Source organism: Microcebus murinus, chromosome 10, assembly GCF_040939455.1.
Source record: "Microcebus murinus isolate Inina chromosome 10, M.murinus_Inina_mat1.0, whole genome shotgun sequence".
Taxonomy (NCBI): Eukaryota; Metazoa; Chordata; class Mammalia; order Primates; family Cheirogaleidae; genus Microcebus; species Microcebus murinus.
This window is the reverse complement of record NC_134113.1, coordinates 94,893,632-94,921,399: the sequence shown is the minus strand read 5'-3', so window position 1 is coordinate 94,921,399 and position 27,768 is coordinate 94,893,632. Positions and strand designations below refer to the sequence as shown.

Sequence of the window (27,768 nt, the reverse complement as noted above, 5' to 3'; positions counted from 1 at the left end):
TCTTTAATTTTTGTGATTCACCATTTTGAATTGGTAATATATTCATATGCTCAAAACAATGCTTAAAATATATTAGAAAAATCTCAAGTGAAAGTTCTCATTCTCACTCCTGTCCCTCATCATTCCAATCCCCATCCTTGCCCCCAATGTGACTCATTTCCGTATTCTACTGGAACTTCCTTATGTATAACAAGCAAATAGCAATATAAATTCTTATTCCCCTACGTATTTTACATAAAATTTGCAAATCATATACCCTTGCTTTCTTTGTCTTTCCTGTTTTACTTAACAATGGATCTTTGAGAGCTTCCCTTGTCAATGAATAGAGAGCATCCTGTCTTTTCCTTTCCCCAACTGTGCTATATTCTGATGTATGGATGTACTCCCAGTCTCCCTTGAGCCCATTCCCATGAGGCTTCTGCCCAAACTACCCTACTGAAACTCCTGTTAAGGTTACCTGCAACCTCTTTGTTTCCAAATCCAAAGGTCAATTATCAGTGTCTTTTTACTTAGTGATCAGCAGCCTTTCATACAGCTGATCGCAGCGTTCCCTTCTAGAAACAGTCTTTCCCTGACTTTTAAGACACTACACTGTGCTGGTTTCCTCCTACCACACTGGCTCCTCCTCAGCCTCCTCTGCTAGTTCCTCCTGGGCTCCCCAACAGCTATGTTTCAATCTCTATCTGTGGTCACTGCTCACAGGATCTCCTTCAGTTTCTGGGCTTTAAGGATCATTGTTTCAGGATGGGCGCAGTGGCTCGCTCCTATAATCCCCGCAATTTGGAAGGCCGAGGCAGGAGGATCACTTGAGGCCAGGAGTTCAACACCAGCCTGGGCAACATAGTGAGACCCCCTCTCTACAAAAAAAAAAAAAATTTTTTTTTTAATTAGCCCATTGCAGTGGCACACACCTGTAGTCCCAGCTACTCAAGAGGCTGCGTTGGGAGGATCACCTGAGCCCAGGAGTTTGAGGCTGCAGTGACCTCTGATCCTGCCGCTGCTCCTGGGCAGCAGAGCACAGAGCAAGACCCTGTTTCTAAAACAAAAATTTAAATTTAAAAAATCACTTTTTTCTGATGACTCTCAAATTTTTATCTCCATCCCTGTCCCTTCCCTTCTTCCAGACTTGTCCATACGACCACAAACCTGGCACTCCTTCAGTGCTTCCTCTCCCAATAAGTGGCATCTCCAGTCTTCCAGCTGATCAAGGCAAAAACCTGGAAGTCATTCTTTTTTTCTTTTTAATTCTCTATAACTGGCTAGCATTTTCTTTTGCTGTATTTAACTTTATTTTACATATATGCATATATAAACAAAATATTTTTATTGCTGTAAAACACACATAACAAAATCTTAACTGATTTTAAGTGTATGGTTCAGTGATACTAAATACATTCAGGTGACTAAAATAAATAAATAGAATAAATAAATTCATAATGTACAACCATCACTACCATTCATCTCCGTAACTTTTCATCTTGTTAAACTGAAACTCTATGCTTATTAAACAGTAACCCCCAGTTCCCTATCCCCTGCCAACCCCACCCTACTATCTGTTTCTATGACTTTGACTACTCTAAGCACCTCATATATTTACCATTTGATATACAAGATACAATAAGTATGTTAGTTATAAAGGAATTAATTCCAGTCTAAATCCTGCGGAACTTTACAAGTTCATTCTCAAATACAGTGAGGGCTAAGAAGTGGCAAGATACTCCTGAAGAAGAGTATATTGGCAAGGTGGTGATTGCTATAGGAGATAGCTAGCTTTGTTTTAAAGCTATAGAATTTAAGAAAGCCTGTTATTGGTCCAAGTGCAATAAGAAAATAAAATTAAGCCTGTGAACCCATCACCCCACCCAAGGACTAGAAAGTGGGGTCCCCCCTCCTCCCATCCCTCTCCCTACTCCTTATAATCACTATGCCATCAATTTTTAAAATTATTTTGTTGTTTACAAAATATAATTTTCTCACAAGTTAATATGACTCACTCACTATTATACTTCCAGGACTTATCCATATTGTTGCATGTAGCTGGAGTTCGTACACTTCCACTGGAATATAATGCGCCACTGTGTGAATGCACCAAATATATCATAATTTGCCTTTTCTGTTGATGGATTTGTGAATTGTTTCTTTTTATTTCTTTTTTTTTTTTTTTGCTATTATAAACATTGTTGCTATGAACAGTATTGTATTTGTGCCCTGTTTATGTGCAAGAGTTTCTTTAGGGCATATACCTAGGAATGAGACTACAAGCTTGGGAAGCATAAGAATAATCATCTTTGGGCCGGGTTCGGTGGCTCACACTTATAATCCAACACTTTGGGAGGCCGAGGTGGGAGGATCACTTGAGCCCAGGAATTTGAGGATACAGTAAGCTATGATCACACCACGTGCCACTGTATTCCAGCCTGGGTGACAGAGCAAGACCTTGTCTATGAAAAAAAGAAAAGAAACAGAAAATGGATAATCATTTTTGAGAGAGAATGCCAAACAGTTTTCAATTTACTCTCCTACTATCAATACATTCATCTACATTCTCTCTAATACTTGCATTTTTAGACTTTTTTTTTTTTTTTTTTTGAGACAGAGTCTCACTCTGTTGGCCAGGCTAGAGTGCCATGGCGTCAGCCTAGCTCACAGCAACCTCAAACTCCTGGGCTTAAGCAATCCTCCTGCCTCAGCCTCCCGAGTAGCTGGGACTACAGGCATGCGCCACCATGCCCCACTAATTTTTTCTAAATATTTTTAGTTGGCCAATTAATTTCTTTCTATTTTTAGTAGAAACAGCATCTGCCTCTTGCTCAGGCTGGTTTAGAACTCCTGACCTTGAGCAATCCTCCCTCCTTGGCCCCCTAGAGTGCTAGGATTACTGGCGTAAACCACTGCACGCCTGGCCCTTAACTTCTTTTTTTTTTTTTTTTTTTTTTTTTTTTTTTTTTTTTTTTTGAGACAGAGTCTCGCTTTCTTGCCTAGGCTAGAATGAGTGCCGTGGTGTCAGCCTAGCTCACAGCAACCTCAAACTCCTGGGCTCAAGCGATCCTTCTGCCCCAGCCTCCCGAGTAGCTGGGACTACAGGCACGAGCCACCATGCCCGGCTGATTTTTATATTATATATATTAGTTGGCCAATTAATTTCTTTCTATTTTTTATGGTAGAGACGGGGTCTCACTCAGGCTGGTTTTGAACTCCTGACCTTGAGCAATCCGCCCGCCTTCGGCCTCCCAGAGTGCTAGGATTACAGGCGTGAGCCACCGCGCCCGGCCTTAACTTCTTAATTTTTGCCATTCTACTGAATATACAATAGTATCTCATTGTAGTTTTAGTTGGCATTTCTCTAATTACTAATGCAGTTGAACATATTTTAATATATTTATTAGTCTTTTGAATTTCTTCTTTGGGAAAATGCTTGATCATTTGGGTGGCTTGTGTTTTTCTTATTGATATTGTAGTTTTTTATATAGTCTGGATACTAATCTTTTGCCTGTTAAATATGTTGCAAATATCTGCTCCTTTGTGAAGGTATTTGTGACTTTCCTTTCACTTTTTTCACGATGTATTTTAATTATCAGAAGTTCTTGATTTTAATATTTTAATATGGGCATAATTATCAACTCCTCATTTTATGATTACATTTTTTGTATCTTATGTTTTAAAAATCACTTTCTACTGGCCGGGCGCGGTGGCTCACGCCTGTAATCCTAGCTCTCTGGGAGGCCGAGGAGGGCGGATTGCTCGAGGTCGGATTGCTCGAGGTCGGGAGTTCAAAACCAGCCTGAGCAAGAGCGAGACCCCGTCTCTACTATAAATAGAAAGAAACTAATTGGCCAACTAATATATATAGAAAAAATTAGCCGGGCATGGTGGCGCATGCCTGTAGTCCCAGCTACTTGGGAGGCTGAGACAGAAGGATCGCTTGAGCCCAGGAGTCTGAGGTTGCTGTGAGCTAGGCTGACGCCACGGCACTCACTCTAGCCTAGGCAACAAAGTGAGACTCTGTCTCAAAAAAAAAAAAAAAAAATCACTTTCTACCCTCCTAGTCAGAAAATATTTTCTTATATAGCCTTCAAAAGATTTTAAACTTTTGCTCTTTATTCTTAAGTCCTAAGTCCACCTAGAATTGATTTTTGTGTATGGTGTGTTAAAAAGGATCTATTTTTCTTTTTTCTTTTTCTTTTTTTTTTCATAGAGACAAGGTCTTATGTTGCCCAAGCTGGACTCAAACTCCTGGGCTCAAGTGACCCTCTTGCCACAGCCTTCCCAGTAGCTGAGACCTATTTTTCATTTTTTTAAATATGGAAAATCAATTATCCCAGCCCCACTTATTAACTAGTTTCCTCTTTCTGCCTATATGTGTTATATATATATATATATATATATATATATATATATATATATATCAAAGTTCTATATATATATCTCCTTCTGTTTCTGGACACTCTGTTTCACTGGTTGACTGTTAAAAACTTGCACCAATAATACACTTTCTTAAATTTTATAGCTTCAAAATAAAGCTATCAATAGATATCTCCTATGGCAATCACCAGCTTGCCAATACACTCTTCTTCAGGAATATCTTGCCACTTCTTGGCCCTTGCTCTATTTGAGAATCTGTGTCTTGCATTCCACAGGATTTGGATTGGAATTGCATTGAATCTAAAGTCCAATTAGAGGCAAACTGATAACTTTTTTATATCAAAACATCCTATCATGCATTTGGGATATCTCTCCATTTATTTAGATCTGTAATGTCTTTCAGTGAAGTTTTATTTTATTTATTTATTTATTTATTTTTTGAGACAGAGTCTCACTCTGTTGCCCAGGCTAGAGTGAGTGCCATGGCGTCAGCTTAGCTCATAGCAACCTCAAACTCCTGGGCTCAACGATCCTCCTGCCTCAGCCTCCCGAGTAGCTGGGACTACAGGCATGCGCCACCATGCCCGGCTATTTCAGTGAAGTTTTATATAATAATTTCTATGTACAGATAATCCATGTCTTACGTTTTATTTATTTCTAGGTACTATGTTGTTTTTCTGTTATGGTAAGTGAGTTTTTGTTTTTTTTTAGAGACGTGATCTTGCTGTCACCCAGGCTGGTGCAGTGACATGACCATAGCTTACCGTAACCTCTAATTCCTGGGCTCAAACGATTGTCCTGTCTCAGACTCCCAAAGTGCTGGGATTACAGGCATGAGGCATGGCACCTGGCCTCATATGATGTTTTTTAAGGTCACATCTTCAAAGTGTTTTTTGCTGGCATGTTGATTTGCAATACTGATTTTAGAGCTAATAATCTTAACAAGCTCTCTCTTCTGTATACTAATTTTTCTACAGACATTTCTGAATTTTCTACAAAGGCAATCATGTCATCTGCACATGATGGCAGTATGCTCTCTCCTTTCTAGTGCTAGCCCTTTAATTTCCTTTTCTCGTGCTAGCCAGGACCTTTGGTATAAAGCTGAATACAAGCAGTGTTAGCTTCCATCCTTGTTTTGTTCCTGGTTTTAAAGTAAACACTTCCAATGTTTTCCCATTGAGGATGGTGTTTGCTGTAGTGGTTTTTTTAAATAACTTTAAAATAAATCATCTTGTCTAAAATGTCATAGTAACTTTTACAAGTTAAGGAAGACTACTTCTAATCTTAGCTTGATAAAAGTGTGTCATGTATAAATGTTGAATTAAATGCTTCTTAAAGCCAATTTTATAATAAAATATAACACACAAAAAGAGAAGTGCAACAAAGCATAAAATATAATGAATACTTATAGACAGAATACTTACGAAGACAATAACCACCATCCAGGCCAAGTCAACCAAGCGTTGCCAGTACTCTAAACGGATCTGTGTGTCCCTGCCTAATCATACACCACTCCCTCCTCACCAGAGGTAAATGGTATTCCGACTTTTATGAAAATCACTTCCTTCCTTTTCTTTAATTAATTAATTAATTAATTAATATATTCAGATAGAGTATTGCTCTGTCACCTCAGGCTAGAGTGCAGTGGCATCAGCCTAGTTCACAGCAATTGCAAACTCCTGGGCTCAAGTGATCCTCCTGCCTCAGCCTCCCAGAGTGCTAGGATTACAGAGTCAGCCACCATGCCAGGCCTCATTATGGCTTTAATTTGCATTTATCTGATTACTAATGAGGTTGAGCATGTTTTCATGTTTATTGACCTTGTGGACTTCCTTTTTTGTAAAGTGTTAGTTCAAATCTCTACTTCACATTTATAATTTTTATTGTTAATGTGTTTTTTTTGGCCGGGTGTAGTAGCTCATGCCTGTAATCCTAGCATTTGGAGAGGCTGAGGTGGGAGGATTGCTCCAGGTCAGGAGTTCAAGACCAGCACAAGAGCAAGACCCCATCTCTACAAAAAATAGAAAAAATTAGCTGAGCATGGTGGCACACGCCTGTAGTCCCAGCTATTTGGGAGACTACAGGAGAACTGAGCCCAGGAGTTTCAGGTTGCAGTGAGGTTCGATGATGCCACTGTACTCTAGCCAGGGCAACAGAGTGAGACTATGTCTCAAAAAAAAAAGTTAAAAAAAAATTGATTTGCAGTTCTTTATACATCCTGGACACAACCTTTGTCAGTTATATATGTTACAAATACTTCCTTCCATTCTGTGGCTTGTATTTTGATGAACAGATGTTGTCAAATTTATTATGCTTTTCACTTACAGTTAGTGTATTTGAGTCTTAAGAAATGTTTCCCAGTTGGGCACGGTAATTCATACCTGTAATTCCAACACTTTGGGAGGCAGAGGTGGAAGAGTCACTTGAGGCCAGGAGTTTTAGATCACCCAAGTGGTCCTCCTGCCTTGGCCTCCCAAAGAGCTGGGATTCTAGGCATGAAACACTGCACCCAGTGGTTCTATATATGTGTGAACCAGCTTCTGGGCTCTGTATTATGTTCCAGTGGTCAATTTATCTATCTTTGTGCCAATACTATCCTATTTTTATGGCTTTGTAATTATGTTCTGATATCTGGTAAAGCAAGGCTTTCTACCTTATTAACCTTTAAGAGACTATTCGTGGCCTTTTACATTTCCATGTAAATTTTAGAATCAGTTTGTCAGTTCCATACACTCATAGAAAAACTTGAGATTTTGACTAGGATTGTACTGAATCTATAAATGACTTGAGGGAGAATTGACTTCCTCATGATAGTGAGTCTTCTATAAATGTAATATTTCCCTCCGTTTAGGTTAGGTCTTCTTCAGTGTCTCACAATAAATTATAATTTATTGGATGCAGATCTTACACATATTTTGTTACATTTATACCTTGGTATTTGATATTTTACATACTACTCCAAGTGATAACTTCTAAAATTATTCCTCACCTAATTGTTGCTCACACATAGACATATATAATTGATTTTTATAAATTTTTATCTAGCAACCTTATTAAACTCTTATTCTAATAATTTATTTGTAGATTCTTTTAAATTTTGTACATATGCAATCATATATATATATTTTTTGAGACAGAGTCTCACTCTGTTGCCCAGGCTAGAGTGCCATGGCATCAGCCTAACTCACAGCAACCTCAAACTCCAGGGCTCAAGCAATCCTGCTGCCTCAGCCTCCCGAGTAGCTGTGACTACAGGCATGTGCCACCATGCCTGGCTAATATTTTCTATATATTTTTAGTTGTCCAATTAATTTCTTTGTATTTTTTTTTTTTAATGTCAGTAGTGGAACGATCCACCCTTTTTACTTACAAAGGGTGAACAGAAACCTACTATATTTCTCTAGGACATTTACAAAGAGTTAATTTCTTTGTATTTTTAGTAGAGATGGGGTCTCACTCTTGCTCAGGCTGGTTTCAAACTCCTGATCTTGAGCAATCCTCCCGCCTCAGCCTCCCAGAGTGCTAGGATTACAGGCATGAGCCACCGAGCCCGGCCTGCAATCATAAATGGTAATAGCTTTGTTTCTTTTCTTTTTTTTTTTTATTTAATCCTTTTACCCCCCCCCCCTTGTCTTACTGCTGTGGCTAGGATCCTCATTATAAGACTGAATCACACCTGTAATCCCTGCCACTCAGAAGGCTGAGGTGGGAGGATCACTTGAACCCAGGAGTTTGAGGCTGCAGTGAGCTATGATCGTGCCTGTGAATAGCTACTGTACTCCAGCCTGGACAACATAGAGACCCTGTCTCTTAAAAAAAAAGTTAGAAACTACTTCTCCTCACATCCACTGACACCACTCCGGTCCAAGTCACCACCATCTCACCTGCATCATGGCAGTAGCCTTCTAATTGGTCTTGTTGCTTCTGCCCATGCAGCCATCATGATAATTTTAAACACATGGGTCAGATAATGTCACTCCTCTGCTCAAATCCTCCATTGGCTCTCCATCCCATTCAGAACAAGAGCCAAAGTCCTGACAATGGCCCTCAGGCCTGACATGATTCGGCCACCCTGTTCTCTGTAACCTTTTCCCTGCCTTCTCTCTCCTTGCTATGTTCCAACCACACAGGCCCCCTTGCTGCTCCGCAAACACATCAAGTGTGTCCCCCAACACAGGGCCTTTGCACTGGTAGTTTGCTCTGCCTGGAACACTTTCCCTACAGAAAGCCATATGACTTGCTCTAATGTCATCTTATCAGAAAGGCCTTTTCTTAGTACCTATATAAAACAACAAATGTCTCCTACATTCCCTATCCCCTTGCCTTGTTCTTGTTTATCTTTGTATGTATCACCTTGTGACTATTTATTTATGGTCCAAGTCCCACCACAAGAATATAAATACCAAGAGGGCAGGGATTTTGCCTATTTATCCAGGAGCTAGAATAATGCCTGGCAATAAGCGATGATTAATATATATCTTTTGAATCAATGATGAATATTTTACTATGTGTCTGACTCCTTGGATATCAGTCAACTTTTCTAGCTTTATTTCAGTGCATCTTGTTTTCTATCATTAGCATTAAAAAACACAGCACTTGGCACATGACCTTGCATATAACTTCCACTTAGTAACAAATGAATGAATGAATGTTACATCCAGAGCTTTAAGTTTACTTAGCTCTCATCTCCCTCTTGGAGACTCTTATTTTCTTTCCACTTTCCCCATTTCCACTCCTTTCTCTTATCCTTCTCTCATCTCTTCCTCCTCCTCTTCTCTCCCTTTCTCTGTCTAATCCCACTTCTTTAGCCTATTCCCTCTCACTTCTTTCTCCAAATACTCTTTTTCTTTTTGAGACCGAGTCTCACTTTGTTGCCCAGGCTAGAGTGAGTGCCGTGATGTCAGCCTAGCCCATAGCAACCTCAAACTTCTGGGCTCAAGCAATCCTTCTGCCTCAGCCTCCCGAGTAGCTGGGACTACAGGCATGCGCCACCATGCCCGGCTAATTTTATATATATATATATATATATATATACATATATATATATATATATATATATATATTAGTTGGCCAATTAATTTCTTTCTATTTATAGTAGAGATGGGGTCTTGCTCTTGCTCAGGCTGGTTTCGAACACCTGACCTCGAGCAATCCACCCACCTTGGCCTCCCAGAATGCTAGGATTACAGGCGTGAGCCACCATGCCCGGCCAAATATTCTTTTTCTACTTACTAATTGTTCTCTCATGTTCTCCCCTCACTCTGCTTTCTCTCATAGAACCATAAAACATCACAACCAAAATTGCCTTACATTTAATCTGTCACTTGGCTGATACAGAAGAGGGGAAGAGGAGATGCCACAAAATGGCATGATTTGCTTTAAGGTCACAGCCAGTTTAATGCATATCAGGACTAGATCTCAGGTTATCCCTTTCTCTTTCCTTTCTTCTCTTTTTCCTTTCTGCCTTTTCTTTCTTCTCTTTCTTAACACAGTGGGTTCGAATCAGACAAACTTGCCTGTGGATCTTAGTTCCACTACTTATACTGGTGACTGTCAACAAACTATTAACTTCTGTGATCCCCAGTTAACAGAGATATTAATATGCACCTCAAACGGTTGTGGAAAGATTGAATATAAAGTTGAACAAATAAAGCACCTGGTGCATAACAGAACACATATTTGTTCTTTTCTCATTCTTTCATCTTACATATACTTTTTCATTTCCTCTTTAAAAATAAGCTTGGACTCATTAATTCCTTGGTTCCATCAAACTTTGAATCTCATTATGCCTTTGATTCCTTCTCTTCACTTTTATGTTTAATCTCTTCCATTCACTACTCCTCCTCTTCCTCCTTTCTCTCTTTCCTTTCTGTATTTCTGCTTCCTATTTCCTATCAGGAACAAAGGAATGTGGACTATAAACTCTGCACTTAAAGTCCCTTCAGCTGTAACAGTCTGCTAGTCCTATAATTTTCTATTTATCTCTTTTGTCTTTTTCATTTTTCCATCTTTCCATTACTTATAAGTTACTTAACTTCTCTGGGCTTCAGTTTTTTCATCTGAAAATTGGAGATAATTAATAGACTGTTGTATCAGGTGAAGTAAGTAAGGCTCATTGATGGCTTAACACAAAGGCCTCCAAGATGTCATTAACTTCACTCTCATTTAACCTTCTGCAAGCCTGGTGTGAAATATAAAATGCTATAGAAATCTTAGTTGTTTGGGGGATTTTTTTGTGTGTATCATGAAGTGGAAAGATGGTTGAGTTTGAGAAGTCCTAGGTTTCAAGTAAATCTCTGATTTTTATGAGCTTCAATTTCCTCATCTGTACAATAAGAATAACATATGCTTTCCTTCCACTAGGTTTTTTTCCTCCTCCAGGAATTAAAAGACTCCATGTGAGCTCCATGTACTTGTACTTGGAGCATCCCTCTACAAGTACACGTTGTAATCATGGTACAGAGTGTCCTAGAGTCACACTGGGGTCAGTACAGTTGTGAGGATTCAATGGGATGCAATTTTAACAGATGTCCGACCAATAGTAAGCACTTGATACATGTTAGCTACGATTATTTCCTTTATCTTTTCCACTTCTTTTTTCCTGCTCTTCAAAAAAGTGAGTGGTTGAACTACCGAGGTGATCTCTGCCACTAAATTTCTATTATTGATTATTGTTTGCTTCCTCTTCTCATTCCCCCCACCCCATTTTTCCCCTGCCCATTACAGTTTTCCTCTTGCCCCAGGCACCCCACGCAGCCTGCATCTCCAGCTCTCTCGCAGCTTTGAGCAGACACGGAGCCACCCGACACCGGGCACTCGCCTGGGACTTAACGCATTTAGCTGATAGCGCTCTCAATGCAATAAAGTTTTATTGAAACAAAGCCGAAACAAAGGCTTCTGTCATTCTTTCCCCAGCAACCAATCGGAGAGTAGAATGCTTGTGTCCCTCCTTGGAGCTTCAGCGGTTGGAAGGCGGGGGCGGGGCATATCCCGCTCCATCCGGTGTCGTAAGAGCCGAAGCGGGGCCGGAAGCCGGCCATAGAGTTTAGTGGCCAGAGCGACTCTGCAGGGAGGTGGCAGGAAAGGCTCGGAACAGCTGCCGGAGGTGACGGAGCGGTGGCCCCGCCCGGTGCGCTGGAAGAGGAAGCTTCCTGGTAGCAGCACGCAGAGTCTGACCCAGGGTACGACCGGGCAGTCGGCGGGAGCCTGCGGTCCCTGGGCGGCCTCTTTAAGGGAGGGGGCGGGGTTACGCGTAAGGATCCTGGGGGTCAGGTCACGTGGTGAGGGGCACGTGCGGACACTAGTGAAGAACTGAGGGAGCGTCGTCGTTAGGGTGGACACCATGTGACACCCCTTCCCCTGCTGCATCTTGTGCCTCGTTCGGTGGGTTGGACGTGGTGGTGCTTGGGGTTAGGCGCTTGGGGAGCGAGTGGGCGTGGCGACCGTGTAAAGTGGCTGACTTTAGAATTTTTAGATCAGCTCCATCTCTGACTCCTCACTGCAGAAGTGACTTAGTGCCACTGCGATACAGCTCCTCCCCCTTGTGCTTCCCATCCTGCCAGTGTTTAGGGACCTCTAGCTTTACATCCTCTTTTCTTGCTGCCCAGGTCCCTCCAGCTCAGTGCGGCCATGAGTGCGGAAGTGAAGGTGACAGGGCAGAACCAGGAGCAATTTCTGCTCCTGGCCAAGTCGGCCAAGGGGGCAGCGCTGGCTACACTGATCCACCAGGTGCTGGAAGCCCCTGGTGTCTACGTATTTGGAGAACTGCTGGATATGCCCAATGTTAGAGAGGTGGGTTGCTGGCCTGAATAACCCACAGGGAAGTTTGGGGGAAAAGTTTGAATTTGAGAATGGGTGGGCAGGGCTCATTCTGTAAGTCCGTAACCATTCAGGTGAACAACAATACAGAGATGATTAACTGGCAACTTTCAAAAGTAACCAGTTAAAAAGTAACCAGGCCAGGCAAGGTGGCTCACACCTGTAATTCCAGCACTTGGGAGGTTGAGGTGAGAGGATCCCTTGAGGCCAGGAATTGAAGACCAGCATGAGCAACATAGTGAGACACCTTCTCTACAAAGAATTAAAAAATTGGCCGGGTGTGGTGGCACGTGCTTGTAAGTCCTAGCTACTGAGATCACTTGTGCCCAGAAGTTCAAGGTTACAGTGAGCTATAATCGTGCCACTGCACTCCAGCCTGGACAACAGAGCAAGACCTTGTCTCTTTAAAAAATAATAACAATAATAATAACCAGTAAGAAAGTAAACCTCTTAGTTTCCCTCTGGAGATGAGGGATCTGTAAAGCCTAGTATTTTTCGTTATTAGGCAAAAGAGCATGTCATTCAGAGTACGAGACCAGGGTTCCAGCCTGTCTCCACCATAACAGCTGTTAATAATCATGTCACCTTGATCAGGTCACTTTTATTTTAGGGCCTCAGCTTTCTCTTTTAAAAATGGAGGTGATACTGCCCCTCACGTTGTTGTGGGAATCAGGTGAGATTATGGGAAAATGTAAACTCTGTACAAATGGAGGGAATGAACCTGTTAAATTAGCATGCCCTCTTTTTCTCCCTGTGCAGCAAATGCTAATCTACTTAAAGTAGGTAATGGAGAAGGTGTCTTTTTCCCAAAGACACATGGCAAGCTGCTAAGAACACAGCAGAGAGAACCATTCACACTGCAGTAGCAGAGTTAAGAGTTATAGTCAGGCCGGGTTCGGTGGCTCACGCCTGTAATCCTAGCACTCTGGGAGGCCGAGGCAGGCGGATTGCTCAAGGTCAGGAGTTCGAGAGCAGCCTGAGCAAGAGTGAGACCCTGTCTCTACTATAAATAGAAAGAAATTAACTGGCCAACTAACATATATAGAAAAAATTAGCCGGGCATGGTGGCACATGCCTGTAGTCCCAGCTACTCGGGAGGCTGAGGCAGTAGGATCACTTGAGCCCAGGAGTTTGAGGTTGCTGTGAGCTAGGCTGACACCACGGCACTCACTCTAGCCTGGACAACAAAGTGAGACTCTGTCTCAAAAAAAAAAAAAGATTTTAAAGTCAGGTCACCAAGACTTGTGGCACCACGCAAGTCCTGAGATGCTCAGATGGTCATTTGTGGTCAAACTTGAGGGCCTGCGATTGAGTGAACATATTTAGCCTTTTTGGATTAGTCTGTGTTATGGAGGAGACTGGCCACCTTTGGTACTTGCTTTTATCTGCAGTGGATCTAAAGAGTATCAATCAAGGTGAAGAAAAAGAATGCTGCTTAGCATTCTGCCAGTAGTCTGGGAATACCAGAAAAGTACCAGACACGGGGCTTACCCTTCTGAAGCTTCCATTCTAGTTGAAGAGATAAGATGAATGGATGTAAACCTATAAATCTTTCATTTAGCAAGTATTTATTGAGAAAACCTGCTCCGTTCCTAACTCTGCTAGATCCTAGTGGGATACCAGAAACTGGATCTATAATCTTGTTGCAAGGAAACATGTTCTTAGGTAACAACCTTTTGCAGGGATTGAATTGGTTAAGTGACAGAATAAGTGATCCGCGATAGGAGAGGAGATCTGGGTGGGCTGGACTGGGGAATACAAGACAGCCTCCTGGTATGGTGGCTCTGAAGTAGAGGCCACAAATTCAGGAGCAGTTTCTACTGGCCAAGTCTGCCTGGGGGTAGCACCGGCCACACATATCTAGGCCATGCAGCTGTCAGAGATGAGTGAGGTTGAGGTAGGAGTCTGATGAACTGGGGAGTACTGCAGACTGCCTAAAGATATTCAAATTTAGAATATTAAACATACTCTGAGGGCCAAACAGCACAATTTGCAGTGTCTGGTGTGTATGTCTGTTAGATTCTGAGTGTTGAAGGTTTTCAACTCTATTTAGTGTAGGAAATGAATGCTGTATGGAGCAGGAGGACACTGTGGATTGGGAGAATAGTGTAAGCAAAGCCCTGGAGATGGAAAGGAGCCCTTCCTGTGGGGAGAGTGATCAAAGAGGCTTAGAACTTCTTTTGGTCAACCAGGAGAGGTAACACTGGCTGGAAAAGATGGGGCCAGAAAATGGACTTCAAAACAGGGTAGGCCTGGGAGGGTGGAGAGGGAGAGCTTCCTGTCACCTCTTCTTTTCCCTCATATTCTTGCAGCTGGCTGAGAGTGACTTCGCTTCCACATTCCGGCTGCTCACAGTGTTTGCTTATGGCACATATGCTGACTACTTAGGTAACTAGCGGGGCTGGAGCTCTGAAGTAACAGAGATGGGAGAAGGGCAGTTTCTAGAGAGATTTAGAAGAAATTCCTGGGATACCCTTCTAGAAATTTCTAGATCCCCTGGGTACCCAGGGTCAGGGTAAAGACCTGAATTGGCATCGAGAACTAATTTTAACAAAATGCAGGGGAAAGAGGCTAGGGCTTCCCACAAAACTGAAATCAGGATTCACTTTGCTTTGTCCCTTTTCTTTAGCTGAAGCCCGAAATCTTCCCCCACTTACAGAGGCTCAGAAGAATAAGCTTCGACACCTATCAGTCGTCACTCTGGCTGCCAAAGTAAAGGTAAGTGACAGTCGCCCCAGTCCTAAGCCAGTGAAGTCTAGAGCATCCTTTTTCACGTGCCTGGGAGTTTGCACTAGGACAGCCCTTGATCAGACTGTCCCTTCTTCCTCCCTTCCCTCTTCCAAGGTCTGTATCTAAATTACTGCATAGATAGCCATTAAGCCTATTATTCTTAGTTTTCTGATTTGTTTTTATTTTTCAAGCAACTTAAGTTCTAAGTAAATGTCTTTTGTGTTTTTGGTCAAAATACCAACTAGGATACTGTTCACATGTTGTTTAGCAATTACCTTCCTCCCCACCATGTCAAGTCCCATGAGAACAAGCCTCAGAGCTGGAAACAGGGCTCTCTTCTGATAAAGTGCTGGGCTTTTGTTTGTTAGAATAGGAAATGTATATCCCAGAAGTACTTCTGTGGTCCTTTTGGGCTCAGTTTTTGTTGTTTTGTTTTGAGACAGAATCTCACTCTGTTGCCTGGGCTAGAGTGCCATGACATCAGCTTAGCTCACAGCTACCTCAAACTCCTGGGCTCAAGCGATCCTCCTGCCTCAGTTTCCCAAGTAGCTGGGACTACAGGCATGCGCCACCATGCCCAGCTAATTTTTTCTATTTTTGGTAGAGATGGGGTCTTGCTCTTGCTTAGGCTGACCTCGAACTCCTGAGCTCAAAGGATCCAGCTGCCCCAGCCTCCCAGAGTGCTAGGATTACAGGCGTGAGCCACCACTCCTGGCCAGGCTCAGTTTCTTGTTCAGTGTCCTACCTCCTGCCCTGCCCTGTCTGCACTCTTCCAGTTGTTACCTGATGCTCAGGTATTCTCATCTGACATGCGTCAGGCTGTCTATGGTGAGATGCCTCAGAAAGAATATCTGTTGGAAGTAGGTGACGTATAAATGATAAACAGTACTCCAGACGTCTCCCATTACTACATATTCTCCCCATGTCAAGTTGATCTTGAACAGAGGCTGTGTGACATCCTGAGTTATGGCCAAAGGAATGACACCAGGCAGGCATCACTTTCTCCCTCTGTGGTGTGGGGGGTGAGTGTGGGAGGGCTGGGAGGGAAGCAGAAGTCTTGTATCTTATTTAAGGTTGTCCTCATGGTGCAGGGGATCATGAGATGAGGATATTTTTATTTATTTTGCCTTAGAACCAGGCTGTTACAAGAAAGATTTAGGAATAGGAGTGGAGGGTAGATGGGCCTGGGCAGTGGGGAAAAGGAGGGGAGAAGAGTCTTGGAAGCCCTTTGCTGCGGAACCTCACAAATCCTGGCTTGACCTCCCCGGGCCCAGTGCATCCCATATGCAGTGTTGCTGGAGGCCCTTGCCCTGCGTAACGTGCGGCAGCTGGAAGACCTTGTGATTGAAGCTGTGTACGCAGACGTGCTTCGAGGCTCCCTGGACCAGCGCAATCAGCGGCTGGAGGTTGACTACAGCATCGGGCGGGACATCCAGCGCCAGGACCTCAGTGCCATTGCCCGAACCCTGCAGGAGTGGTGAGACCTGTGTCCTGGCACTGTCTCTTCCCTTCTCACCACAAGAAAGGGAGAGGTGCTTCAGGGTGAGAGAGGGCAGGTGGTGGGCTGGGCTGCAGAGGTGGAACCCAAGAGGATGAAGGGAAATGAGCTTATTCCTCCAAAGGCTTCTGAGGAAGACAGCAGTGGAGGAGGCCCTGGGAGGCAGGAGTCAGTGTCCTTGGCACAATAATTTGGGCGGGGAAAGGGAGTGGTACCCTTAAGGAGATCCTAACTGGAAAGGTTGGTCAGCTGTGTTAGGCTGGATTCAACCCATCGGTCTGTAACCACCATTGTCCACAGGCATGGGACCCTTCCTCTTCTCTTTTTCTCTTTGTATTCCTACCCACCTTCAGTGTGTCCGTTCATTACTTCACCTTCTTTTTTTCTCTTCAGCATCTTCCACCCTATTTTGTTTTGAGTTCCTACTCCCAACTTGCATGTCACTCCAGGAATTTCCTTGTCCCTCTAACATCATACCTGAGTGTCTGTGTCGCTGCTGTGAGTAGTGTAGGTGGGTTCCAGGTGCCATGGAGAGCGTTCTCAACTCAGACAAGGGTTTGAATACCAGGATCTAGTTCTTCTTGAGTCTGTTTTCCATTAGTCTGTAGTTACAGCCCTCTTCTGACGCTTGCGCAGGTGTGTGGGCTGTGAAGTGGTGCTGTCAGGCATTGAGGAGCAAGTGAGCCGTGCCAACCAGCACAAGGAGCAGCAGCTGGGTCTGAAGCAGCAGATTGAGAGTGAGGTGAGCAGGCAGGGGAGCAGAGGGACCCAGGCTCTTCCAGCCTGGGCCACTTGTCCTGTGTGGAGAGGGTTGGACAGTGGCTGTAGCAGACAGACAAGATGGACAGGGGCTGTCAGATTCTGGAACCTTCCTTGCTATACCCCGTTCCTTTCATCCTGGTAGGTTGCCAACCTTAAAAAAACCATTAAAGTTACAACGGCGGCAGCAGCTGCAGCGACATCTCAGGACCCTGAGCAACACTTGACTGAGCTGAGGGAACCAGCTCCTGGCACCAACCAGCGCCAGCCCAGCAAGAAAGCCTCCAAGGGCAAGGGGTGAGCCAGTGTGGCAAGAACTGCTTGCTTCTGGGGGTCCCCACTTGTACTTCAGGGCCCTGGCTGCCCTCCCTTCTTTAGTCATTTGCATGCTGGTGGGGAGTGGGGGGACTCCAGGAGTTAGGGGATTCCCTGCATCCTCTCTGTCTCTCTCTCTCTTCCCCTTGCCAGGCTCCGAGGGAGTGCCAAGATTTGGTCCAAGTCGAATTGAAGGGACTGTCGTTTCTTCCCTGGGGATGTGGGGTCCCAGCTGCCTGCCTGCCTCTTAGGAGTTCTCAGAGAGCCTTTCTGTGCCCCTGGCCAGCTGATAATCCTAGGTTCATGACCGTTCACCTCCCCCACCCCCGATATAGATCACACCTTCTCTAGGGAGGAGGCAAGTATAGGTCATGTTTTCATTGGTACTTTTTGTTTTTTGTGACTTTCTTGTGTGCTCCATTGCTCCCCTCCCTGCCATGCTCTCTCCCGTTTTGTTAAGAGCTCAGCATCTGTCCGTTCATGATGTGTCATTGAGTAGATGGGCAACCCTGATGGGAATTGCTCTGTCTCCAGCATAACCCACAGGTGTTCCTTCTCCTACCCCGCTGTCCCTGCATGCCTAACCCCCCATTCCTGCTCCCTACCCCCACCTGTTGGGCAGCATCTGAAGAGCCATAGGGTCCCCATCTTTATTCCCACCCTGAGAGTTCTGGGAGCCAGTCTGCTATTCCAGTAGTCACTGGATGCTTTCATCCTAGAATCCTGTCACACTAGAGTTGTTTCCTCTCCTCTCTCCTCCCCTTGGGCCCTGGGAATGCTGCTTCAATGACCCCAGAGCCTGAGAAAGGCATCTGTTTCTTAAGATGTTGAGAGATGGTTTTTTCCTTGGCTCTGACCATCTTGGGAAGCCTGATGGCAGTCCTGGAAGGATTTATATCTCCTTTTGTGAGTTTGGTGAGGAGGAGAAGGGAATAGAGATTGTATTTAAAAGAAAAAAAAAGGTATATATGCATATATCTATATATAACATGACACAGAAATAAATCTATGAGAAATCTATCTACAAACATACCCTGAACTGGGTATCTTCTGTCTTTCATATTTGGGGCTGGGAGGAGGACTCATTCCCAGTCTACTCTAAAGCATGGTGCTGGAAAATGAAGAGAACCAGATACTGTCTGCTGAGTTCTGGCTTTACAGCTAGGAGACCTAGATCCCGGGGTATGTGACATTGGACAGATTGCTCTGTATCTTAGTGTCCATTCAGAAATACAGAGTACTGAGTACCAACACATGATAGGTACTGGATATGCACACTGATGGTGACTGTCCCTGCTCTCAAGGAGCTTGAGTTCAACTTCTGTTTCCTTCCATCACATAGAATTATAAAGGAAAGAGATAGCTGGGTACAGTGGCTCTGGTCTGTAATCCTAGCACTTTGGAAGGCCAAGGCCGGAGGATCCCTTGAGGCCAAGAGTTCAAGACCAGCCTGAGCAACATAGACCATGTGTCTACCAAAAACAGAAAAATTAGCCAGGCATGGTAGCATGCACCTATCGTTCCCAACTACGCTGGTTGTTCAGCCAGCAGAGTTGCTTGAGCCTGGGAGTTTGAGGCTGCAGTGAGCTGTAATGATGCCACAGTACTGTAGCCCAGGAAACAGAATGAGACTCTGTCTGAAAAAAAGAAAAAAAAGTATAAGGGAAAGAGTTAATAACGAACTTATGAACTTGAGTATCAAAACCACACAGAATGGCCGGGCGTGGTGGCTCACGCCTATAATCCTAGCACTCTGGGAGGCGGAGGCAGGAGAATTATTCAAGGTCAGGAGTTCAAAACCAGCTTGAGTGAGACCCCATCTCTACTAAAAAGAGAAAGAAATTAATTGACCAACTAAAAAATATATATAGAAAAATTAGCTGGGCATGGTGGTGCATGCCTGTAGTCCCAGCTACTCGGGAGGCTGAGGCAGGAGGATCACTTGAGCCCAGGAGATTGAGGTTGCTGTGAGCTAGGCTGACGCCATGGCACTCACTCTAGCCTGGGCAACAAAGTGAGACTCTGTCATTAAAAAAAAAAACAAACAAAAAAACCACACACAGAACTATTAGATCTACAGCAAGAAGCAGCAGGCAGCAGTTAGGCTCCTGCCCTCAGTCGAAGTTAGAGCTTCCTAAGAAGCGTGCTAGAAGGATTGGTATCCTTGGCCTAGAATACTACCGTGTACTCCCTAGAATTGAGAAACTCTAGTGTAAGGTACAGTTGAACCCTCACTTGCATAGAAAGTGGTTGCCTTCTGAGGGCCCTAGTGTTGACTGAGTTGCTCTCCAAAGTTTGTACTCTTAGGTGGAGATTTAGGACAGACCATTCTTCAAGTCCTAAAACTGTCAGTCATTTAACTAAAAAGTAGGAGTAGAGTCCTAGGTTTTTTGTTTTGTCTTTTTGTTTTTGTTTGTTTGTTTTAGAGACAGAGTCTTGCTTTGTTGCCCAGGCTAGAGTGAGTGCCATGGCGTCAGCCTAGCTCACAGCAACCTCAAACTCCTGGGCTCAAGCAATCCTTCTGCCTCAGCATCCCGAGTAGCTGGGACTACAGGCATGTACCACCATGCCCGGCTAATTTTTTCTATATATATATTAGTTGGCCAATTAAGTTCTTTCTATTTATAGTAGAGACAGGGTCTCGCTCTTGCTCAGGTTGGTTTCGAACTCCTGAGCTCAAACGATCTGCCCGCCTCGGCTTCCCAGAGAGCTAAGATTACAGGTGTGAGCCACCGCGCCCGGCTTGTTTTTTTGTTTTTGAGACAGAGTCTGACTTTGTTGCCCAGGCTAGAGTGAGTGCCCTGGCATCAGCCTAGCTCACAGCAACTTCAAACTCCTGGGCTCAAGCAATCCTACCGCCTCAGCCTCCCGAGTAGCTGGGACTACAGGCATGCGCCACCATGCCCCCTAATTTTTTCTATATATATTAGTTGGCCAATTAATTTCTTTCTATTATAGTAGAGATGGGGTCTCACTCTTGCTCAGGCTGGTTTCGAACTCCTGACCTCAAGCAATCCGCCCGGCTTGGCCTCCCAGAGTGCTAGGACTACAGATGTGAGCCACCGTGCCTGGCCAGTCCTGGGTTTTTGATTAAACATGGGCTGGTAAGCTCTTGATGAAGCAATGGAGACTTCGTGGCACCAGTCCAGTGAGTCCTATTTTAGGAGTTGACACTCTTGGTTTCTCATCTTAGCTTTGTCTAGACAAGTAAGACTTGATTCTCAGTCTCTGACTCTTAAATAAATCCCTTCTTCCTCCCACATCCTCCACTGTATAGAAGTTGCTAATTCCTGATGCTTTGAGACTATCCCCCCACTCCCACCCGTGTTCTAGTTTTCCTTTGGAATTTAGTATCTTCTTTACCTGTAAACTGGTCCCAGCTAATGGTGCCATAACTTTCCAGAATTCTGTAGTTCCAGTCTTAAGTGAATGTCTCTAAAGTCCAGTGTGGGCTTGGCTGAAATTCCCTGGCCTCACACCCAAAGAGGGAAAGGAACCATTCACATCCCAGGATCATGCAAATGCAATGTAGTTTGTCTTTGCTTTACAAAGAGAGGATTCCTAACCAAGAATCTATTACTCACTTACACATGCTGATCTTTACTTTATGAGAGTTCAGAGTTCACACACATGAAACAAATGATACTTAAAAGATTAAGCTAAAGTCTCTGAAGCTGAAAATGGCAATTGGACTGATGCACATCTTTAAGCATAAGAAGAGCAGAGAATGTCTACAGTCAGTGTTTTATGAAATTTTGTTAAAGAGATATTAGAAATCCCCCACTTTGGTGCATCTTTCAACATGGATGGGTAGAATGGAGTCTAGATGGCATATGTAGGCAGTATATTAGTTACTGCTAGTTATCAAATTATTGTAAAACATAGTGATTTAAAACAACACATATTGGCCTGGTGTGATGGCTCATGCCTATAATCCTACTACTTTGGGAGGCTGAGGTTGGAGGATTGCTTGAGGCCAGAAGTTTGAGACCAGCCTGAGCAAGAGGGAGACCCCATCTCTACAAAAAATAGAAAAATTTGTTGGGGACAGTGGTGTGTGCCTGTAGTCTCAGCTACTCAAGAGGCTGAGACAGGAGGATTGCTTGAGCCCAAGAGTTTGAGGTTACAGGGAGCTATGATGATGCCACTATACTGTAGCCCAGGTGACAGAGCAAGACCCTGTCTCAAAATAAAAAATAAGACATTTATTGTCTCATTTTCTATGGGTAAGGAATCTAGACATAGCTGAGCTTAGTTTTCTACCTCAGGGTCTTTCACAGGCTGAACTCAAGGTGATAGCTAGGGCCATAGTCTTCACAAAGCTTAAATGGGGAGGACTTGCTTCCAAGATCACTCAGTGGTTTTTAGCAGGATTTACTACTTCATGAGTGGCTATACTGAGGACCTTATTTCCTGACTGACTGTCGGCCAGAGGCTACCCAGGTAGCCCTCTCCATTAGAGCAAGAGCTGGAAACATAACACCAGCAAGATGAAGTCAGTGTTTTGTAACCTAATCATGTAAGTGACATCCCAGCCTATACTCAAGGAATGGAGAATACATAGGGTGTGACTATCAGAAGGCAGGGATCATTGGAAGCCATGTCAGAAGTTGCCTACCACAGGCACTGTTTTTTTGGGTCACCAGCATCAAAATCATGAGAGGAGCTTTTGAAAATGTATACTTCTAGACCCCATCTCCACCCCAGTTCCTATTGAATTAGAATCTCTGGGGTGAGAAGTGCAAATAGGCCTTTACCACTGTCATTGACTCAGCTCCAAACTGTGGAGCCCCAAGTGTATAAGCACTGTTGCCCAAATTAGTGTCAACTTGATCAGCTGAAAAGGATTGTACTGCAGAGCCTTGGAGGACAGGTAAGGGAGGATAGGGTCACCATCTGTGAGGGAAGGATGAACCAAAGAGAAACTTTCGAGTACAGATCAAGAAAGTGAGAAAGAGGACTTGTCCTGTCTTTTTAGGTTGTAGGCACATGGTTATAAATTACAAGTGTGATGAATGCTAAGAAGTATTAGGTGACATGAAAGCATTGATTAGGGCGATCTACTTCTTGCCTGGGGTCAGAAAAGCCTTCTCATGGACATGATCTTTAAACTGAAACTAGAAACCCAAGTATGGCCGGGTGCAGTGGCTCACACCTGTAATCCTAGCACTCTAGGAGGCCGAGGCGGGTGGATTACTCGAGGTCAGTAGTTCAAAACCAGCCTGAGCAAGAGCGAGACCCTGTCTCTACTATAAAATAGAAAGAAAGAAATTGGCCAAGTAATACATATAGAAAAAATTAGCCGGCATGGTGGCGCATGCCTGTAGTCCCAGCTACTCGGGAGGCTGAGGCAGCAGAATTGCTTGAGCCCAGGAAACTGAGGTTGCTGTGAGCTAGGCTGATGCCACGGCACTCACTCTAGCCTGGGCAACAAAGTGAGACTCTGTCTCAAAAAAAAAAAAAAAAAAAAAAAAAACCCAAGTAGGAGTTGGGAGGATGACCATCTCAGGTGGGAATAATAGTGGGATGAAGGCTTGGAGGCAGAAAGACTTTATCCTATGACCCACTGCCTCTCCCCTAATTATGAAATGCATAAATCTGGGAATAGGGGAGGATATACAATCCTATACCTGCTGTTCATTTGTCAATTGGTCAATATATCTTGACTGAAAATTCTGAAATAATGTTTATGTTAAAATTTCTAGGCATTGGATTTTGGGGTGATTTTTATCTTTTTGTTTATTTTCTTTCCATGATAATTGTTAATAAAGGCTAATATTTATTAGGTGCTCACTGTGGTTAGGCACTATTCTAAGTGCTTTATGTATATAAACTCATTTACTCACAACAACCATCTCAGATTGATACCACTATTATCCTCTTCCAAAGATAAAAACTAAGTACTGAGAGGTTATGTAACTTGCCCAGGGTTACACAGATCATAAATGGAATACGCATACCCGACTCTGTTTCTCCCCTGCTGCTGGACAGAATGCATGGAGCAACTATCTGAGGTCTCAGAAAAGTAAATGATAGCAGAGGAAAAGAATCAGAATTCAGCCGGGCGAGGTGAATCATGCCTGTAATCCTAGCACTCTGGGAGGCTGAGGTGGGCAGATTGCTGGAGGTCAGGAGTTCAAAACCAGCCTGAGCAAGAGCGAGACCCCATCTCTACTATAAATAGAAAGAAATTAATTGGCCAACTAATATATATATATATATATATATATATATATATATATGTGTGTAGAAAAAATTAGCCGGGCATGGTGGCGCATGCCTGTAGTCCCAGCTACTTGGGAGGCTGAGGCAGAAGGATTGCTTGAGCCCAGGAGTTTGAGGTTGCTGTGAGCTAGGCTGACGCCACGGCGCTCACTCTAGCCTGGGCAACAAGTGAGACTCTGTCTCAAAAAAAAAAAAAAAAAAAGAATCAGAATTCAAAGTTCCATTAAACCAGTAGTGAGTTTACCATTTTTCTTCCTCTAGTGTTGCCTAGGAGGGACTCAAGAGGCAGCCCAGAACCTAAACACATATATCAGGCGCAAACTGAAAGAGTTCCAAGAGAAGCCCCTCTTGAAGATTTGAGAAGCGGGAAAGGGACTCCTGAGGATCAGAAAGTGGGGGACATCCCTTGTGTCTTTGTCCCTTCTCTTCCACCTCCAGCCCCAGGCAATACCTGGTGGCAGTGGCAAGAGCAGGACAGTGACAACAGTGAGTAGGCAGGCACTTAAAACTCTGAGGGAGGAACTGTGGTTCTGAGAATGTGGGGCAAATTTCCTCTGCTTTTTTCTTGTTCTATTCTTTTGATGTTTGGCCCTGGACACAGACTCAATGGAAAATGCCTAGCAGACTAAAGAAACTAAAGCCCCAACTTTCTGGCCAGAGGAATGAGAAGGGAAGCCCCAGGGACCCAGGAATTGTCAGGGAGATCACAGGAGGGAAAGTAAGAGAACAATCCCATAAAGATGTTTGAACTCAAGGGCTCAGCTCTGAGCTGCACAAGCATGGCTCTGACCCTAAACAGCATACCTAAGACTTTGTGAACTGAGGTACCGAGTGGATCACTGTCCAGGTCTGACTGGCCATTGGGTGGCACACATGCTGGACGGATCCAGATAGCACTGGAAACATTTTGAAAATTAAGCTGACATTGAAACCACAATGTAAAAAAGGCAGTTCAGAACTTGCTGCTTGAATCTGGTCAATAACTGCTAAAACGGCCAGGCGCGGTGGCTCACGCCTGTAATCCTAGCACTCTGAGAGGCCGAGGCAGGCGGATTGCTCGAGGTCAGGAGTTCGAAACCAGCCTGAGCAAGAGCGAGACCCCGTCTCTACTATAAATAGAAAGAAATTAATTGGCCAACTAATATATATATATATAAAAAAAACTAGCCGGGCATGGTGGCACATGCCTGTAGTCCCAGCTACTTGGGAGGCTGAGGCAGCAGGATTGCTTGAGCTCAGGAGTGTGAGGTTGCTGTGAGCTAGGCTGACACCACGGCACTCACTCTAGCCTGGGCAACAAAGCGAGACTCTGTCTCAAAAATAAATAAATAACTGCTAAAACAAAATTAGCATTCAACATGCTCAATATTCTCTTTAAGATTTTGATAAGACCAAGAGTCTCAAACCATAATATTCAAAATATCCAGAGTACAGTCTAAAATTACTCAGCATACAGAGAACTCTCCTGGGGAAAGACTGCAACTCTAAGATGACAGAGGTGTTGAAATTTTAAAACAAAGACTAAGGTACAACTATGCTGGAAGAAGAAAGAGAGAATGCTTTTGAAACAAATGGAAAGATATAAAGTCTTGGCAAGGAGACAGAAGGTACATAGAATCAAACAGAAAATAGCTATAACTAAAATTAAAGGTCACTTGATGGGTTTAATTACAGCACAGAGATGGCAGAGGAAAGAGTGAGTTTGAAGATAGATCAATATAAATTATACAATCTGAACAAAAGAGAGCAAAGGATTAAAAAAAGAAGTCAGGGCACAGTGGCTCACCCCTGTAATACTAGCACTCTGGGAAGCTGAGGCAGGAGGATTGCTTGAGCTCAGGAGTTCAAGACCAGCTTGAGCAAGAGTGAGACCCATCTCTATTAAAAATAGAAAAGAGCATGGTGGCAGGTGCCTGTAGTCCCAGCTACTTGGTAGGCTGAGGCAGGAGGATCACTTGAGTCCAGGAGTTTGAGGTTGCAGTGAGCTATGGTGATGCCACTGTACTGTACTCGGGCGACAGCAAGACTGTATTGGAGAGAGGGAAAGAAAGAGAAAGAAAGAAAATAAAATTTAAAAACCAGCCTTAGGATACCTTTGGGACAGGACTAGTGATTCATGTCAACAGAGTCACAAAAGAGGAGAAACAGTGTAGAGCAGAAAACATACTTGAAGAAATCATGGCTAAAAAATTTCCAAATTTGGCAAAAGACAAACAGATTCAAGAAGTTTGGTGAACAGCAAACAAGATGTGTTCAAAGAGATCCATGTCCAGACACATTATAATCAAATTGCTGAAAATTAAAGACAAAGAAAGATGCCCTAACAGCATCCAGAATATTTCATACAGGGCAACAATGACTCCAGTGACTACAGATTTCTCACTGGAAACTATGGAAGTCAGCAAGAATTAGAATGGCACTTTTAAAAGATTGAAAGGAAATAACTGTCAACTCAAAATTCTATTACTATATCCAGTGAAAACATCACTCAGAAATGAATGTGAGGCCGGCGCGGTGGCTCACGCCTGTAATCCTAGCTCTCTGGGAGGCCGAGGCGGGTGGATCGTTTGAGCTCAGGAGTTCGAAACCAGCCTGAGCAAGAGTGAGACCCTGTGTCTACTATAAATAGAAAGAAATTAATTGGCCAACTAATATATATAGAAAAAAATTAGCCGGGCATGGTGGCGCATGCCTGTAGTCCCAGCTACTTGGGAGGCTGAGGCAGCAGGATCGCTTGAGCCCAGGAGTTTGAGGTTGCTGTGAGCTAGGCTGACGCCACGGCACTCACTCTAGCCTGGGCAACAAAGTGAGACTATCTTAAAAAAAAAGGAATGTGAAATAAAGACATTCTCATGTGAAGGAAAAGTAAGAATTTTTTTTTTTTTTTTTTTTTTTTTTTTTTTTTACCAGCAAAGCTGTTCCAAAAAAATGCTAAAGGGAAGTTCTTTAGACAGAAAGGAAATGACACCAGAGGAAACTTCCAACATCAAAAATGAAGGAAGAGGCCGGGCGCGGTGGCTCACGCCTGTAATCCTAGCTCTCTGGGAGGCCGAGGTGTGCGGATTGCTCAAGGTCAGGAGTTCAAAACCAGCCTGAGCAAGAGTGAGACCCCGTCTCTACTATAAATAGAAAGAAATTAATTGGCCAACTGATATATATATAAAAAATTAGCCGGGCATGGTGGCGCATGCCTGTAGTCCCAGCTACTCGGGAGGCTGAGGCAGCAGGATCACTTGAGCCCAGGAGTTAGAGGTTGCTGTGAGCTAGGCTGACGCCACAGCACTCTATCCCAGGCAAGAGAGTGAAACACCTGTTAAGAAAGAAAAGGGAAGAGAAGGGAAGGGAAGGGAAGGGAAGGGAAGAGGGGAAGGGAAGAGGGGAAGGGAAGAGGGGAAGGGAAGAGGGGAAGGGAAGAGGGGAAGGGAAGGGAAACTAGATGTAAATATAAAATGTACAACTATAAAACTTAGAAGATAACGTACGAGAAAATCTTAGTTACCTGGAGTTATGTAAAGAGTTCTTAGATATGGCATCGGAAGCATGACTCATAAAAGAAAAAAGTGGTAAGCTGAACTTCATCAAAACTCAAAACTTTTGCTCTGAGGAAGACGACATTAAGAGGAAGAAAGGACAGACTACAGAATGGGAGAAAATATATGCAAATCTAACAAAGGATTTCTAACCAGAATATATTAATATTCAAAACTCAAAACCGTTAATTCAGTTTTTAAAAATGAGCAAAATACTTAAACTGTACTTCATCAAAGAGAGTATAATGATGGCAAATAAGCACATGAAAAGATGCTCAATAGGCCGGGTGGGGTGGCTCACACCTGTAATCCTAGCACTCTGGGAGGCCGAGGGGAATGGATTGCTTAAAGTCAGGAGTTCGAAACTAGCCTGAGCAAGAGCGAGACCCTATCTCTACTAAAAATACAAAGAAATTAATTGGACAACTAAAAATATATAGAAAAACTTAGCTGGGCATGGTGGTGCATACCTGTAGTCCCAGCTACTTGGGAGGCTAAGACAGGAGGATCACTTGAGCCCAGGAGTTGGTG

General features: G+C 43.7%; 1 protein-coding gene and 1 non-coding gene across 4 annotated transcripts; one reads left to right on the top strand and one right to left on the bottom strand.

Moving 5' to 3' along the window:
• Positions 1-7,694: 7,694 nt before the first annotated feature.
• Positions 7,695-7,791, bottom strand: LOC142873615 (small Cajal body-specific RNA 24). Its single transcript, XR_012921609.1, has one exon.
• Positions 7,792-11,398: 3,607 nt separating this feature from the next.
• On the top strand, positions 11,399-24,349 carry COPS7A (COP9 signalosome subunit 7A). 3 transcript variants are annotated; one of them, XM_076007724.1, is made up of 8 exons: positions 11,399-11,543; positions 11,970-12,153; positions 14,493-14,568; positions 14,810-14,898; positions 16,185-16,387; positions 17,045-17,150; positions 17,313-17,464; positions 23,969-24,349. In XM_076007724.1, the coding sequence occupies exons 2-8, from the start codon at positions 11,992-11,994 to the stop codon at positions 23,976-23,978; spliced, it is 798 nt and encodes a 265-aa protein (XP_075863839.1). In that variant the 5' UTR covers positions 11,399-11,543; positions 11,970-11,991; the 3' UTR covers positions 23,979-24,349. The 3 variants fall into 3 exon arrangements, with proteins under 3 accessions (XP_075863839.1, XP_012615957.1, XP_012615956.1); XM_012760503.3 differs by lacking the exon at positions 23,969-24,349 and adding an exon at positions 17,636-18,502; XM_012760502.3 differs by lacking the exons at positions 11,399-11,543; positions 23,969-24,349 and adding exons at positions 11,596-11,745; positions 17,636-18,502.
• Positions 24,350-27,768: the final 3,419 nt, after the last annotated feature.

Excerpts from the sequence above, each read along its gene's own strand:
- COPS7A (XM_012760503.3), top strand. The coding sequence starts at position 11,992 with ATGAGTGCGGAAGTGAAGGTGACAGGGCAGAACCAGGAGCAATTTCTG. Across the intron at positions 16,388-17,044 it reads GCCCGAACCCTGCAGGAGTG|GTGTGTGGGCTGTGAAGTGG; the intron begins GTGAGACCTGTG and ends ACGCTTGCGCAG. Across the intron at positions 17,465-17,635 it reads AAAGCCTCCAAGGGCAAGGG|GCTCCGAGGGAGTGCCAAGA; the intron begins GTGAGCCAGTGT and ends TCCCCTTGCCAG.